At 42.2% G+C, this 13918-nt stretch overlaps 1 protein-coding gene across 1 annotated transcript; it reads left to right on the top strand.

The window, feature by feature from the left end:
* Positions 1–860: 860 nt before the first annotated feature.
* Positions 861–4784, top strand: LOC114868013 (extracellular calcium-sensing receptor-like). The gene is made up of 6 exons (XM_055514165.1): positions 861–1595; positions 1774–2071; positions 2164–2955; positions 3092–3312; positions 3458–3588; positions 3804–4784. The coding sequence occupies exons 1-6, from the start codon at positions 1378–1380 to the stop codon at positions 4715–4717; spliced, it is 2574 nt and encodes an 857-aa protein (XP_055370140.1). The 5' UTR covers positions 861–1377; the 3' UTR covers positions 4718–4784.
* The last annotated feature ends 9134 nt before the right edge of the window (positions 4785–13918 follow it).

Below are 13918 nucleotides of genomic sequence, written 5' to 3'. Positions count from 1 at the left end.
CGGCCTAGGGTGTCCTGGTGCCATGTGCACTGATGGACACCCTTATGTTCGAACATGGTGTTTGTTATGGCCAAACTATAGAAGTAGAAGTCCAATAACATGACACCATTCGGGTTCAGATCAGGGAGGCCGTTCCTCCCAATCACGCCTCTTCAGGTACCACTGTCGTTACCCACGTGGCCATTGAAATCTCCCAGAAGAACGATGGGGAGCCCAGTTGGAGCGCTTTCCAACACTCCCTCCAGAGACCCCAAGAAGGCCGGGTACTCCACACTACCGTTTGGCTTGTAAGCACAAATGACAGTTAGTGACCTATCCCCCACCGGAGGTGCAGGGAAGCGACCCTCTCGTCCACCGGAGAAAACTCCAACACATGCGCTACTAAGCTGGGGAGCTATGAGCAAGCCCACACCAGCCCGCCGCCACTCAACGCAGGCAACTCCAGAGTAGAAGAGGGTTCAGCCCCTCTCAAGGAGTTGGGTTCCAGGCCCCAGGCTGTGTGTGGATAGTGAGCTCGACTATTTCTAGCCGGTACCGCCTGACCTCCTGCACAAGCTCAGGTTGCCCCCCCCAGTGACGTGACATTCCATGTGCCAATAGCCAGATTGGTTATCCAGGGATTGGGTCGCCTAGGCTCCCGCCTTCGACTGCTGCCCAATACACTTTGCACCGGCCCCCTACAGTTCCTCCTGCGGATGGTGGGTCCACCTGAGGACGATCCCACGTCGCTCCTTCAGGCTGTGCCCGACCGGGCCCCGTGGGAGTAGGCCCGGCCACTAGGCGCTTGCATACGAGCCCCAACCCCGGGGCCTGGCTCCAGGGTGGGGCCCCGGCTGCGACATACCGGGCGACGTCTCGGTCCTTGATTGTCTGCCTTTCATAGGGGGTTTGTGAACCGCTCTTAGTCTGGCCCGTCGCCCAGGACCTGTTTGCCTTGGGAGACCCTACTAGGGGCATTTGACTCCCGACAACATAGCTCCCGGGGTCATTTGGGCACACAAACTTCAAGGAGGAGTAGTTACTATTTATGGCTTTATTTATCTATATTTATTTATTTATTTATTTTCATAAATCTGACATGTAAAAATTGTGCCATAGTTACTATATATGGCACAATTTCTATATGTCAGATTTATGAGAATACAGTTTTGTTTTTCTTTTTTTGTTTTTTTACCAAGGAAATGTTTTTATCTAATCAATACTCTAAAGGTACTATGTTTCCCCGTAATCTTTCTCTGTAAGCCAAAACATTGATTTACAGGTATAATTGATCTATGTTTTTTATACACGGTAATCCAGAATATATAAATACCAACACAAACGTCTGCTCAACAATAACGTACATATGATTTTACCCATTTAGATCCCTTGGTTAGTATGACATCGATAAAGGAGTGGCCAGTTTTACTGACGCTGTTGGTGTTCTGCTTCTGTCAGGAAGAGGGGCCATTGTGCAGGCAAAGAGGTGATCCTGAGGAAGCCCAACTATCTAAGGATGGTGACATTATACTAGGAGGAATCTTCTCTTTTCATAAAAGCTGGAAGGAAAGACTGGAAACCTACACGCACAAGCCTCTCACACTGGAATGCACCAGGTATAGATACAAACTGGTGCAAGACTGTACAAAACAGAGATTTATGATAAAATGATTTCTTCATTTCTACCGTTAAAAATGTCAACCAGTGTATGTGAATACAATGAAACGCTTTAAAATGTTTTTGTTATTTTAAACATCCACTGCTAACAAAATATTTAAAACTATCTTAATACAGTTTGAATTTCAGAGATTTCCAGTTTGCCCAGGCTATGGTTTTTGCCATTGAGGAGATTAATAACAGCACCAATCTACTACCTGAAATCTCTCTGGGTTATCAAATGTATGATACTTGTGGCTCCATTGCTGGAAGTGTGAAAGTTGGACTGATCTTGGCTAATGATAATAAAGTGGTGTCTGCACCCACTAACACAACATGCACCATGTCCACACAAGTGCAGGCAATTGTGGGAGACACGTCTTCCTCTCCAACCATGGCTGTAGCTACTGTTATGGGACCCCTTCATATCCCATTGGTAAGTAAAGTAAATGAAAAACATAAGATTTAACTGTGTTTATATATTCATGTTTAAAGGATATTTGTTTAATTAATTGTGTATTTGTTTAGATCAGTCCTTATGCCTCCTGTGCTTGTCTCAGTGATAAATCCAAGTATCCATCCTTCCTCAGAACAATGCCCAGTGACTACTATCAGAGCAGAGCTCTGGCCAAGCTGGTCAAACACTTTGGTTGGACTTGGGTTGGAGCCATTAGAAGCAATAATGATTATGGAGAGAAGGGCATGGCTATATTTACAGAAACAGCACAGCAGCTGGGCATCTGTCTGGAGTATTCTGTAGCTTTCTTCAGGACAGATACACCAAATGAAATACGAAAAATTATTGACATTATTAGAATTTCCACTTCCAAGGTGATTGTTGCTTTTCTCCATTTCCCAGACATGGATGTACTAATGTATAAGTTGTCAGAACACAACATGACTGGTTATCAGTGGGTGGGTAGTGACGGCTGGATCTTTGATTCAGAAATTGCAGAACTAGATAAGTATCACATTTTGGATGGTGCTGTAGGTGTGTCCATCCCCAAAACACATGTAAGTGGCATGAAACAGTTCATATTAGATTTAAAGCCTGTCAGTTCATCAGGAAACATGATATTAAAAGAGGTTTGGGAAGTAATATTTGGGTGTAAGTTTAAACTGTCAAATTCAACAGAAAATGAGAAACAATGTACTGGACATGAAGATCTGGGTGGATTAGAATACAGCTTCATTGATATGTCACTTATGCCTGTATTCAACAATGTTTATAAAGGAGTGTATGCTGTGGCCCATGCACTTCATAAGCTACTTGGTTGTGATGAAACATGTAACATTACTGTGCAACTCAATCCATTGACGGTAAGTGAATACTTATTGCAAATGCCACTAATGCAAGATTACAAAACCTTTTTACGGTCTTGACAAATCAGTTTTTGCAGTCTGATAACACAGACGCAAGTGATGCCAGTTATTAACGGAATAAATATCCCTTTAGGTTTTACAACACATAAAAATGATTAATTTCACAACAAAGGAAGGAGATGAAGTTTACTTTAATGAAAATGGTGAACCACCAGCAAAATATGAAATTGTAAACTGGCAGCCAACAGAAAAAGGTGTTGTGGACTTTGTCACAGTTGGTCTTTATGATGCATCATTACCTGCAGACAAACAGCTGAGTCTGCAAAATAAGACTTTAATTTGGACACAAAACTCAAAACAGGGAAGCTTTTTAAAACATTATAATTATTATTATTACCAATAAGTATTAAGACTGCATTCAATCAAATTAATAAAATGTTTGTCAAGCAACTGCTCAAATACCTTAATTGCATTTGTTATATTTTAAATTTATGTTGTTCCTGCAGGTTCCTGTGTCACTTTGCAGTGAGAAATGTTCCCCAGGAACTCGTAAGGTTCTGCAGAAGGGAAAGCCTGTCTGTTGCTTTGACTGTATAAGATGTGCAGAGGGGGAAATAAGCAACATCACAGGTTCAGTAATACAAAGTACAAGATATTCAAATTAACTAAAGGCATTCTTATATGCCAATTTTAAGAAATGTGATGTCTTCATTCTACTTTAACTTTCAAATCAAAATGTTACATTAGGTTTAATTTCTGATTTATTTTGTTTCAACAAGCATAATTAACCATAACCATGCTAAGCATTTTTTATACTGTATGTTTCCTTCAATATTACTCGACAGATTCTGTCGCCTGTATTCAATGTCCACCTGAATTCTGGTCAAACGACAAAAGAGATGTGTGTGTAAAGAAGGAGGCAGAGTTTCTATCCTATGAAGAAATGATGGGAGCACTGCTCACTGCAGCATCTTTATGTGGAACATGCATGACTGCTATTGTGGCCTTCATTTTCTTCACATACAGGAAAACTCCTATTGTCAGGGCCAACAACTCTGAGCTGAGCTTCCTGCTGCTCTTCTCCCTGACTCTGTGCTTCCTGTGTTCTCTGACCTTCATGGGTCGACCCTCTGAGTGGTCCTGCATGCTGAGACACACAGCATTTGGTATCACCTTTGTCCTCTGTATGTCCTGTGTTCTGGGCAAAACTGTGGTGGTGTTAATGGCCTTCAGAGCTTCACTTCCAGGCAGTAATGTGATGAAATGGTTTGGACCAACACAGCAGAGACTCAGTGTTCTGGTCTTCACTCTCATACAGGTTGTAATATGTGTAATGTGGTTAGTGATTTCTCCTCCTTTTCCATTTAAAAACTTAAAGGTAGTCAAAGACAGAATCATCTTAGAATGTGCTCTGGGCTCAGCTGTAGGGTTCTGGGCTGTACTTGGCTACATAGGTTTTTTGGCTCTGCTCTGTTTCATTCTTGCTTTTCTGGCTCGGAAACTGCCTGATAACTTTAATGAGGCCAAGTTCATCACCTTCAGCATGTTGATATTCTGTGCAGTGTGGCTTACTTTTATTCCAGCTTATATCAGCTCTCCCGGAAAGTTTAGCGTTGCTGTAGAGATATTTGCTATTCTGGCCTCTAGTTTTGGACTGTTGATAAGTATTTTTATTCCAAAATGTTACATTATTTTACGGAGACCAGAGAAAAACACAAAGAAGAATATGATGGGGAAGCCACCAACAAAGATCTTCTAAAATCCTAACATTATACAGAATATATTGTGTATTATATATTTTATATTGTAAATAAATACCCTCTAGTGATAATTCCGATGTTCGAAGATTTATTGCACTGCAACAATTTTAGTAAAGTAAAATATTTTTCAACAAATCCTAATCCTAAACCTAATTTTTATTTTATTATTTGTACAAATATGTCTTGATTATGCTGTTAGAAAAAAGTACTCAGGTTCTAATAGGAATGGAAAATCTGTATTGTGACATTATGAAACTGTTTCACTGTATTAAATTTGATTAGATACAAATTCACTTTTAATAAATGTTTACTGACTTCAAATGTGACATAGGTTTTTAATAAATGCCAAATGCAAATATCACGTAATTGATGCATGATTTACTGTGCAGTATGTGATTCAGTGCTCTTCTAAGAGTACCAGGAAGGTGCACATGCAGGCCTGATAGTGATGGACTGACCTTAGTTCACCCACTAGAAAAAAAAATGCATATATTGGGCACACCGGTTAACCTATTTGCTATCGAGGCCTATTCATATGGAACTCCGAAGTGTTCAATATAAAATTAATTTATAGGACATTATGAAATAAATACTTATATAAATAAATCAGAGACAATTATGTAAACTGAGCATGAAATTAGAAAATAATCACTTTTTCCAAAGTAGGCTTATTATTATGAAATATGTTTCATTATGCTGTAAAATCTACTCATTTTTATGAAAATTTATTTCATAATGATTATTTTCATAATAATACAAACTATTAAATCAGCCTTTTCTTTAAATCCAGAAGTTTTTATTTCAAAAGAAAATGCCATTTTCCCCAGTGCCGTATTTATTTCATAATGCCGTTTTATAGCAGAATGACTTTGTCTGTCAATCAGTGCTGGTAGGTGGGACCCACACACCCATTGGTTGATCTCTTCACATCGATTCGTTAAAGATGACATGAGTGAAGTCCTGCTTACTTCAGCAGATTAAGTAGAGAGATATCATTTACCAGCAGATACTGTTTTGAGTTGTTTAGGTGATATTTTTTAAATGCTCAGTATGTTTTTTCTCTTTAATGTGTTCACACTGAGGAAGCCATTTTCAACCATTTGTGATAAATATGGCCTTGTGTCCATGTGTAATAAAAGAGAAACCATTCTGTTAGCCATCCACGTCTTGAAATTCCAAATGCAGCAGTAAGGACTTTTGTGCTGGCTAACATGTCTATCAGGAATAATGCCATCATGTTTGCTGCGTCACCCAGTGTCATGTTTTCAATTGTTTTGGTGTCGTTTCCGGTTTTAAGGTTTTGTATTTCCATTTCTGTTCAGTCCATGCCCTGCTCTAACGTTACTTCCGGTTTCAATCACATGAGCTGTTTGTAATTCATAATCATGCCCGGTTGTGCTGTCCTCACAACACGTCCACTATGCGTTGCTAGACAGCCAGCTAACAAATAAACTAAGACGTGGCGTGGAAATTCCCAGCTTTATATCACATTGTAAAAAGACGAATAATAAACCAAGATTCCAGCATTGTAGAACAGCTTTAAACATTTACATGAGCTACTGTTGTTTTTCCTTCCCGCTAACCTTGCTTACTGTACTTTCACCGGAGAAATGCGTCCAAGATATTTTATTCGACAGGAGCAGTGTGCTCACAACTATTTCCTTCGGTCCAATATCAACAGATCTATTCTAATACAGAGCTTTATTCTAATATATAACTTCTGATCCCTGCGGCAGATCATAGCTGTGCACTTCCTTAAAGGGGTGTGGCGATCAACTTCGCTTGCGACACACCCCTAAAACAGATATATCAACAGATATATTCTAATATCAACAGCAGCGTAAACGCTGACTCAAACTATTTTTATATTTAACACTTCTCGCCTGAAAGGCATCACACCGGTATTTAACACCTAGTACTCACCTGTCATTTGCCAGATTACCGTCGATTCAGTTCCGTTTTCCAGCAATTCATGTTCTAGTCTAGTTATTAGTCCTGTTTTGTTCCTGACCGTGTCTCCAGCCTAGCCCTTATGTACGTCAGCCGAGCCTGTCTGTTAACGACCACTGCTTGTACCTCGACGCCGATTCCGCCCAATCCTGCTGACATCTGTGCCATGCATGTGGGTATGCTTTGTCAACCCGACCGTAAACCTGAAACCCAGTATGGTTCGGAGGAGAATGGGGTGCAGGTCACTTGAAGATAGCTGATCCAGCATTATAGTGCTGGTGCACTTTTGACTTTGACTATTGTTTATTGTTTCACTGAACTCATTTTATGAGGGAAAACAGACAAATGTTTTATATTATTTTAACTTTTAATCAGGTATTTCAATGTAAACAGTAATTTAGTTATTTTACAGGTGGTTTAAGTCCAACATAGGTCCCTTGTCCCCCAGGAAACACTCCCCTGATCCACAAGACCAGGGAAGATGGGATGACAACTTGGACTCTTTGCCATAGAAGTAAGCTCCAGCTGACAAATTTTCTCTAGGCTAGATACCACGCAACGACTTGAGATACACACTGTCCAGACTGTGACAGAACCCCCGACCCCAAGGGCAAATTCCCAGGCGCCCAAAACGCCACCAAAACACGAACAGGGTGGGTGGAGGGTGGACAGGAGGAGGGCCCAAAAAGGCAATACATGAACCTAACTACAAGAGTTCATGCGGTAATCCATAACCAAGTCCATATACAAGAGAGTCCCAAGCAAGGGCCAAACATGAGCAACACAAAGTCCAGACACTCCTCTCAGGAAGGGTGGCCTCGACCCAGCAGCCGCTGGGCCGGAACGGCACACAGAGTGCCCAGGGGATTGAACGGTAGGCTCTGGGAGGTCGGTCTGGGAGCCACCTCCAGAATCCCACAGGGAATGACAGTGTCCTCCGTGGGAAGCCGCCCTGGATCCAGGAGAGTTGAGGCACCAGCGACAGAACAGGGCGCGTCCAGCCGCCCATAGGGAAACGTGACATCCCCCAAGCAGGCGCAAATCCAGGAAGCCAGTTCAGTGATGGGAGCAGACTGTGGTTCTGTGATGGGAGCAGACTGTGGTTCTGTGACGGGAGCAGACTGTGGTTCTGTGATGAGGGCAGACTGTGGTTCTGTGACTGAAGCAGGGGCATGAGGAGCATGGCTGCGCAGATGTAACGTGCAGAACGTGCTCCAACTCCTCGTGCCTCTCGCACAGCCGGTCCATTAAGGCCCACACTCAGGAGGAATCTACCCAGTAATCCTCCTCCTCCTCCTCCAAGAAAGCGATCGCGACCTTAATGGTGCTCAGCTGTGCTTCCAGGTTGGTCACCTTCCGGTAATTGCTCCGAGATGTCTGGGTAAACTGGGGCATCAGAAATCCATGGCTTAATCCATTTGCAAATCCAAATCTATTGCACGAGAAAGGAAGTAACTATGTCAAACACATGGTAACGTAAAAGAAAAATTTGCATTTTGTTGGTGACAAGCTATAAAACAATAAGCAATCGATCCACGTATTAACCCATTTAATGACGGCACGAGAATGAGCGCTGAAGCCCTGGGCTGAGGCTCGGCTCATTGATGCCTCTTCTCGCATTTCTTCCCACATTAGGGCCGGAAATGCGCATGTAGAGCTGTAGAGGAAATACATTTATAACACAAATCAGACAGATATTGATTTCGATTTTATGTTATTATGTATTCATATTATGGTATTTTGTCAGGCGAGGTGAGGCCCCGTCTCCTCTGCCTACCGCACGTCACTGTTTATTAAATTTGGAGGAATGCCCAGTCCCTTTTAAACATGCAACTGTATTGTTTGTCCGCTTCTCAAGAAGCCAAATTTTAGTTTTACAGAAATGTAAAATTTTAGACCTGTCTCTATCATTTTGCAAAGGCGCAACCTTTTTTAGAAAATAATAATTTCAGTCAGGGCTTTGATCTGGACAACAACAATTCTGTTCTTTTAGTAATCATGGACCTTACTGCTGTATTCAATACCGTATATCACAGAATTCTAAATTCCCGCCTTGTTCATACAGTGGGCTTTCAAAGAAGTGTACTTAAATGGTTTAAATCCTACCTGACAGGTACATCCATTTGTGTTACAATGGGACATCAGTTCATCATCCCACTCTCCACCGAAATATGGTGGGCCTCAGGGTTCCATTCTAGGTCCAATGGTATTATTGCTATACCTTCTTGCACTGGGCTCTATTCTGGAAAAGTATGGCTTTTCCTATGACTGTTACGCATATTATATTCAAATCTCTCTCCCACTTGGCACAAAACATGGCTCTTGTGAATAACTTCTCTGTTTGAGTGACATCAGATCCTCAAAAAACAGCTCAAAACTTATTAAATGAATCTAAAACTGAATACATTTTATTTGAAAAACAAAAAAACCCACTGCTACTGGCGTAAGAATCTTGAGATCATCCTCGACGGCAATTCTGTGGTTGGTAAAAACCAGAAACGGTTGTTCAGCACCCTCGAGCCAGTGACGCCATTCTTCAAGAGCAATCTTGACGGCCAACAGTTCCCTGTTGCCAATGTCATAATTTCGATCTGCTGGGGAGAGCTTACGAGACAGAAAAGCACATGGATGCAACTTTCCACTTTCTGAGGACTGCTCAGTACCGCTCCTACACCGGAGTCCGAACGGCCTGGGTCTTGGAAGAGTCCATGTGGATGCGGGGAGACCCCAAACCCTAAAAAGGAGAGGGGGGATGTATGGAACTCGCATTTCTCGGTCCTCACATACAACCTGTAGCTTCACCAGCAGCTTCTTCAGGACTTGACGTACATGCTTGCGATGTACTTCTTTGGTTCAGGAGAACACAAGGATGTCATTTAGGTATACAAAAGCAAACAAGTTAATCATAGGCCCCAGGATGTTGTTAACCAGGGCCTGAGTGAAGGCCATCTTCCATTTGTCACCTTCCCGGATCCGAACCAAAGCGGTGACTTCCATAGAGGCCAGCAAAGGGAATGTGCAGACGCCGAAGCGTCTCACTAGATGGGAATCCATCAGACTGGTGTCGGCGCCAGAATGTATAAGCACTACCTGTTGGATGGACTAGCCTCTCATAGAGAGGGTGACGGTTGGAATTGGTTGGGCAGACTATGGCACACTGAGGATTGGCTCACCACTATCCTACAAACTGGTGCCGAGCTGATCCTTTTACTGGACAGGAAGCTGCTACATTACAAACAAAGACCAAGGGACCTCCTTCTCCACATTAGACAGATGGAACCAACCCACCTCCATGGGCTCCTCAATAGCCACCAGTGGGGAAGACGCGGGGGGCTCGGCCAATCCAGAAGTACTGGGCGTGTCTAGCTGAGACAGTCTGCGGCGTCTCTGGGCGGCGAGCATTGGTGAAGCGGCCCAGAGACACTGCAGCCCTTTCCCATCCCGCCTCCACAGCGAGCATGTGGAACTCAATGGTGTAAGCTGACACTGAACAATCCCCCTGATGCAGACCCACCAGTCTCTGGGCTGCCTCTTGTCCTGGTGTGACTTGAGAGCGTTGGCGAACACAGTGAAAGTGGCTACGCAAAGGGATTTATTCCACCATTCTGCAGTGGCCCACACCTCCACCTTACCCGACAGGTGAGACACCGCGTAGGCTCCTTTGGCTCGCTCTGTGGGAAAAGACGAAGCGTTCAACAAAAGTCTGACAGTCCCCTGACTCACCGTAGAAACGCGTTGGCACTCCAAGCTGGACATTCTGTGTAGGCAGATTCGGTGCCGAGGGAGCAGAAGCGACTGCCTCGGGACTGGAGCGAAATGCTGCGTGAGTAGTTTGAGCTGTTCTCCATAGGTGGTCATTAGCGTCTCCTGTCGAGCAGCCTGGCGACCTAGCTCCGCTAGCATAGCTCCCATTCTCTGCGCCTGTGTCTCTCCTTGTGCTCTCCTTGAGACTGGAGCTCGGTCCGGATGGCTTCGGCGCTGGCTGGGTCCATGTCTGGCCAGATTGTTCTGTCAAATTCTGTAAAATGCTGGAATGCTGGCAAAACTACGCAGACAATCTGGCAACTGGTCAAGGTGAATCCTGAGACTTAATTACCCGGATGATTAATGATGACTAGCTAACTGGCTAATGTAAAAAAGTAAAGACTGGACAGGTGTAAGTTAGGAACACAGGAAGCTGACAAAATAAAACGGGGAATTAAGGTACAAAGAACAGATAAGAACTTTGGTCCATAACAAACTCAGATTCTTCACCCCAGGAATCCCCAGCACCAGCTCACTAGCTTCTGTAGATTACATACCTGTAACAACTTGAGATACACAGACATATTACTGTCAGGTTTATCAAGAATTTTGAAAAAAAAATACATTTCTATTAGTCATATAATTGGCTACTAAAGAAGCTCCTGCAATCGACCCAGAATTTGGATATGTCATAATCATTACTAAAAACAGTAAAAATATGTTAGATCAATATATAATTTAAACCAAAGCCATGTTTTTTTTCCCAGGTATGTTATGCAGTGATTACTCTGAATATTAAAGCACAATAATTTAAGTAAACTGGCTAAAAAAAACATTAAATAAACCGTTAATCATAAAAAAAAGGATATATATTTCTTATATACTCCTCTTGTAAAAGCAAAGCTGTCCATACACAAAGGCATTCAGCCTTATACTGTACATGCTGCTTGTTGAACTGCTGGACAGAACAAAAAAAAAGAAAAAAAAAATGTAAGTAAAATGAGGCATCACAAATAAGACAGAAACAATGTGTAAAAATGTATTTATATTATTATTTCAGCTGTGCTCTTAAGCACTTATATTTGTGTGATGTAAGCCAAAGCAGTGTTATCTATTAACCAGAGTTTTCCAGGTTAGTCGTGTTTTGAACATTTAAAAAGATACTTTAAGGTTGAAAAGCAAGTTGTGTTTTGAAAATTTGATATTGTGTTAGCCAAAATGTGCAAAAACATATAGCCTGTTTCCAGAGAAAACAGGAAAAGGTTTTTTTTTCATTATGTGTTGTGGCTAAAAATGGTCTAATCCTACAAGAATGCATTACACTACGACGATCCTCCCAAACTGCTGTCATTAAAAAGTACCTGAATGTGGGGCATGTTACTCCTCCGGTTTTCAAACGAACGTTTGGACATTGCTCTTTAATGGGCTTTCTGTGTGGAGTTTGCACGTTCTTTCCGTGTGGCTGTGTGGAATATGTCTTTGGTCCAATCATTTCTGTTGCCGTGTATGTGTTTACATTCTCATACCTGCATCATCGGCATCTTGTTATCGGAGAGGAAGGTAGCTAACCTTCAAAGACAAGATGCACTCGGTTTTACAGCCTTGGGTCTGGTGAGGAATCAGATATGAGCAGGAAAGGGACGACTCATAAACCATTTATCAGTCAAACCGAACATCAGATGTCTAAACTTAAAGTACGACAGTGCACAAGAGATTAGTTGTTTGTGTAAAAATGTTCAATGTTGAACCTAACCAGTCACAGAGCACATGATGACTGTGCTGGATAAGAAGAGCACAAAGGCAATACACAATATTTCCCATTACAATGTCTAACTACGTTGGTTTCTGTTGGACTGGGTTTTATCCATTTGTGGACACCCGCTTTGGATGATATCACCCATAACAAATGGGCTGATCAGAATTTTTCAGCTCATTCGTACAGGCCAGTGCGTGCTCTGCCTACTCGCGAAGCAACAGCTAGCTAAGTTGCTACATTCAGCAGCTTTAGAGGTTATTGTGGTTAGGGTTAGGGCTGGATAACGGGTGGGGGGTTCAGGTTACTTTTAGCTAACACAATACCGCTAGCTACTTGCTAGGTTATGCTCGCTAAAAAATCAAAATCAAAAACTTCGATCCTCCCGTCTAAACAGCATACTCTCAACAGCGCCCCTACTGACTCTGCTGGTTAAATCATCCGAGCTGTGATCAACCTTACGGATAAATGACGGCGACCTACTGCACCTATTCAGCAGGTAGATGGGCACCTACCGGCCCATACGTATGGGCTGATAACCACTGATAATGACCATTGAATGGTGTGAAAACGTCAAAAGCCGCTGTTGTGGACATGGTTCAGTCTATTTACAAGAAAATATTGTTAGAAGTTAAGTAATTCCAGGCCACCGCAACATCTGGATTTTTGGACCGTTTTTAAACTGATTCGTAGCGGCTTGTTTCGCCATAAAAAATCTGAGATGGATGAGTCCAAAGCTTTTAATCACACCTTGCCTGGCTGAGTTGGAATCATTGGGAACATTCAGTTAAGTTTAGGCAGGACCATCATTATATTTTAATAATGGATTATAGTCTGTTCAGTGAGCGGAGTGTGGTAGATGGAATGTTATTCACATAAAGGTTAAGTGGTAACAATATAAATTTTGTTCAGTTGATGAAATATTCTGAAAGTGCTGATAATTAATCTATGAGGCTGATAGTTGTAGGTAGAGACACCTGTCGCTTCAGAAGGAACAGTAAGGCATCATCAGCATATAAACGTATTTTATGAATAACTAATTTTGTCGATATTATAGTAATTCCTTCATGCTGTCTAGTTTCTGCAGCTAAAGGTTCAATAAATATTGGAAACAGTGATTGAAAAAGTGGGCAGCCCTTTCTGGTCCCTCTATGCAGATTAAACCTTGGTGAGGTCTTACTATTTGTTCTGACTGCAGCGTTTGCTGAACTGTATAATACTTGGATCCAGTCTACGAATGAGTTCCCGATGCCAAATGTATGCAGAGTGGCTAAAAGCAACTTCCAGATCACTCTGTCAAAAGCTTTTACTGCATCTAAGGAGACTATGGTGGACTCTAATTTATGGGTGGTGACATAATCAAATAAACAAGCAGGTGAATAGAGATCTACTGTACGTGTTCACATTTTGGCATCAGGGAAAATGGCTCAGATTTCCGTGCAGGATCTGATTCTCCCACCATAATAATTCATATTTAAAAGCCCTTGCTGCAGCCAACCTGGCTGTAATGAATGAGTCCTGTCCCTGAAGGTGCAGTTTCAACACATTGAGGTGGCTTGTAGTGAAGGGAAGTCCAGCTCTTTTCACAGATTCTGCTATTTTGGCTTGGTTCTCCTGAAAGAGATTATGGCATTATTATTATCTTGTGGCTCCCAAGTATCACTCTGCGCCTTATATTTTAGCATTTAGCAATTATAAATGGTCGTGTGTTTCTTAGCATATGTTTATTCCGTGTTTTCATAAAAACATTATT

This window comes from Betta splendens, chromosome 13, assembly GCF_900634795.4.
Source record: "Betta splendens chromosome 13, fBetSpl5.4, whole genome shotgun sequence".
Lineage (NCBI taxonomy): Eukaryota > Metazoa > Chordata > Actinopteri > Anabantiformes > Osphronemidae > Betta > Betta splendens.
This window is presented reverse-complemented; position numbering and strand designations above follow the sequence as displayed.

Bases quoted from the DNA above. Each gene is read 5' to 3' on its own strand.
- LOC114868013 (XM_055514165.1), top strand. From the start codon at position 1,378: ATGACATCGATAAAGGAGTGGCCAGTTTTACTGACGCTGTTGGTGTTC. The intron at 2,072-2,163 runs GTAAGTAAAGTA...GTATTTGTTTAG, and splicing joins GACCCCTTCATATCCCATTG to ATCAGTCCTTATGCCTCCTG. The intron at 3,589-3,803 runs GTTCAGTAATAC...ATTACTCGACAG, and splicing joins GGAAATAAGCAACATCACAG to ATTCTGTCGCCTGTATTCAA.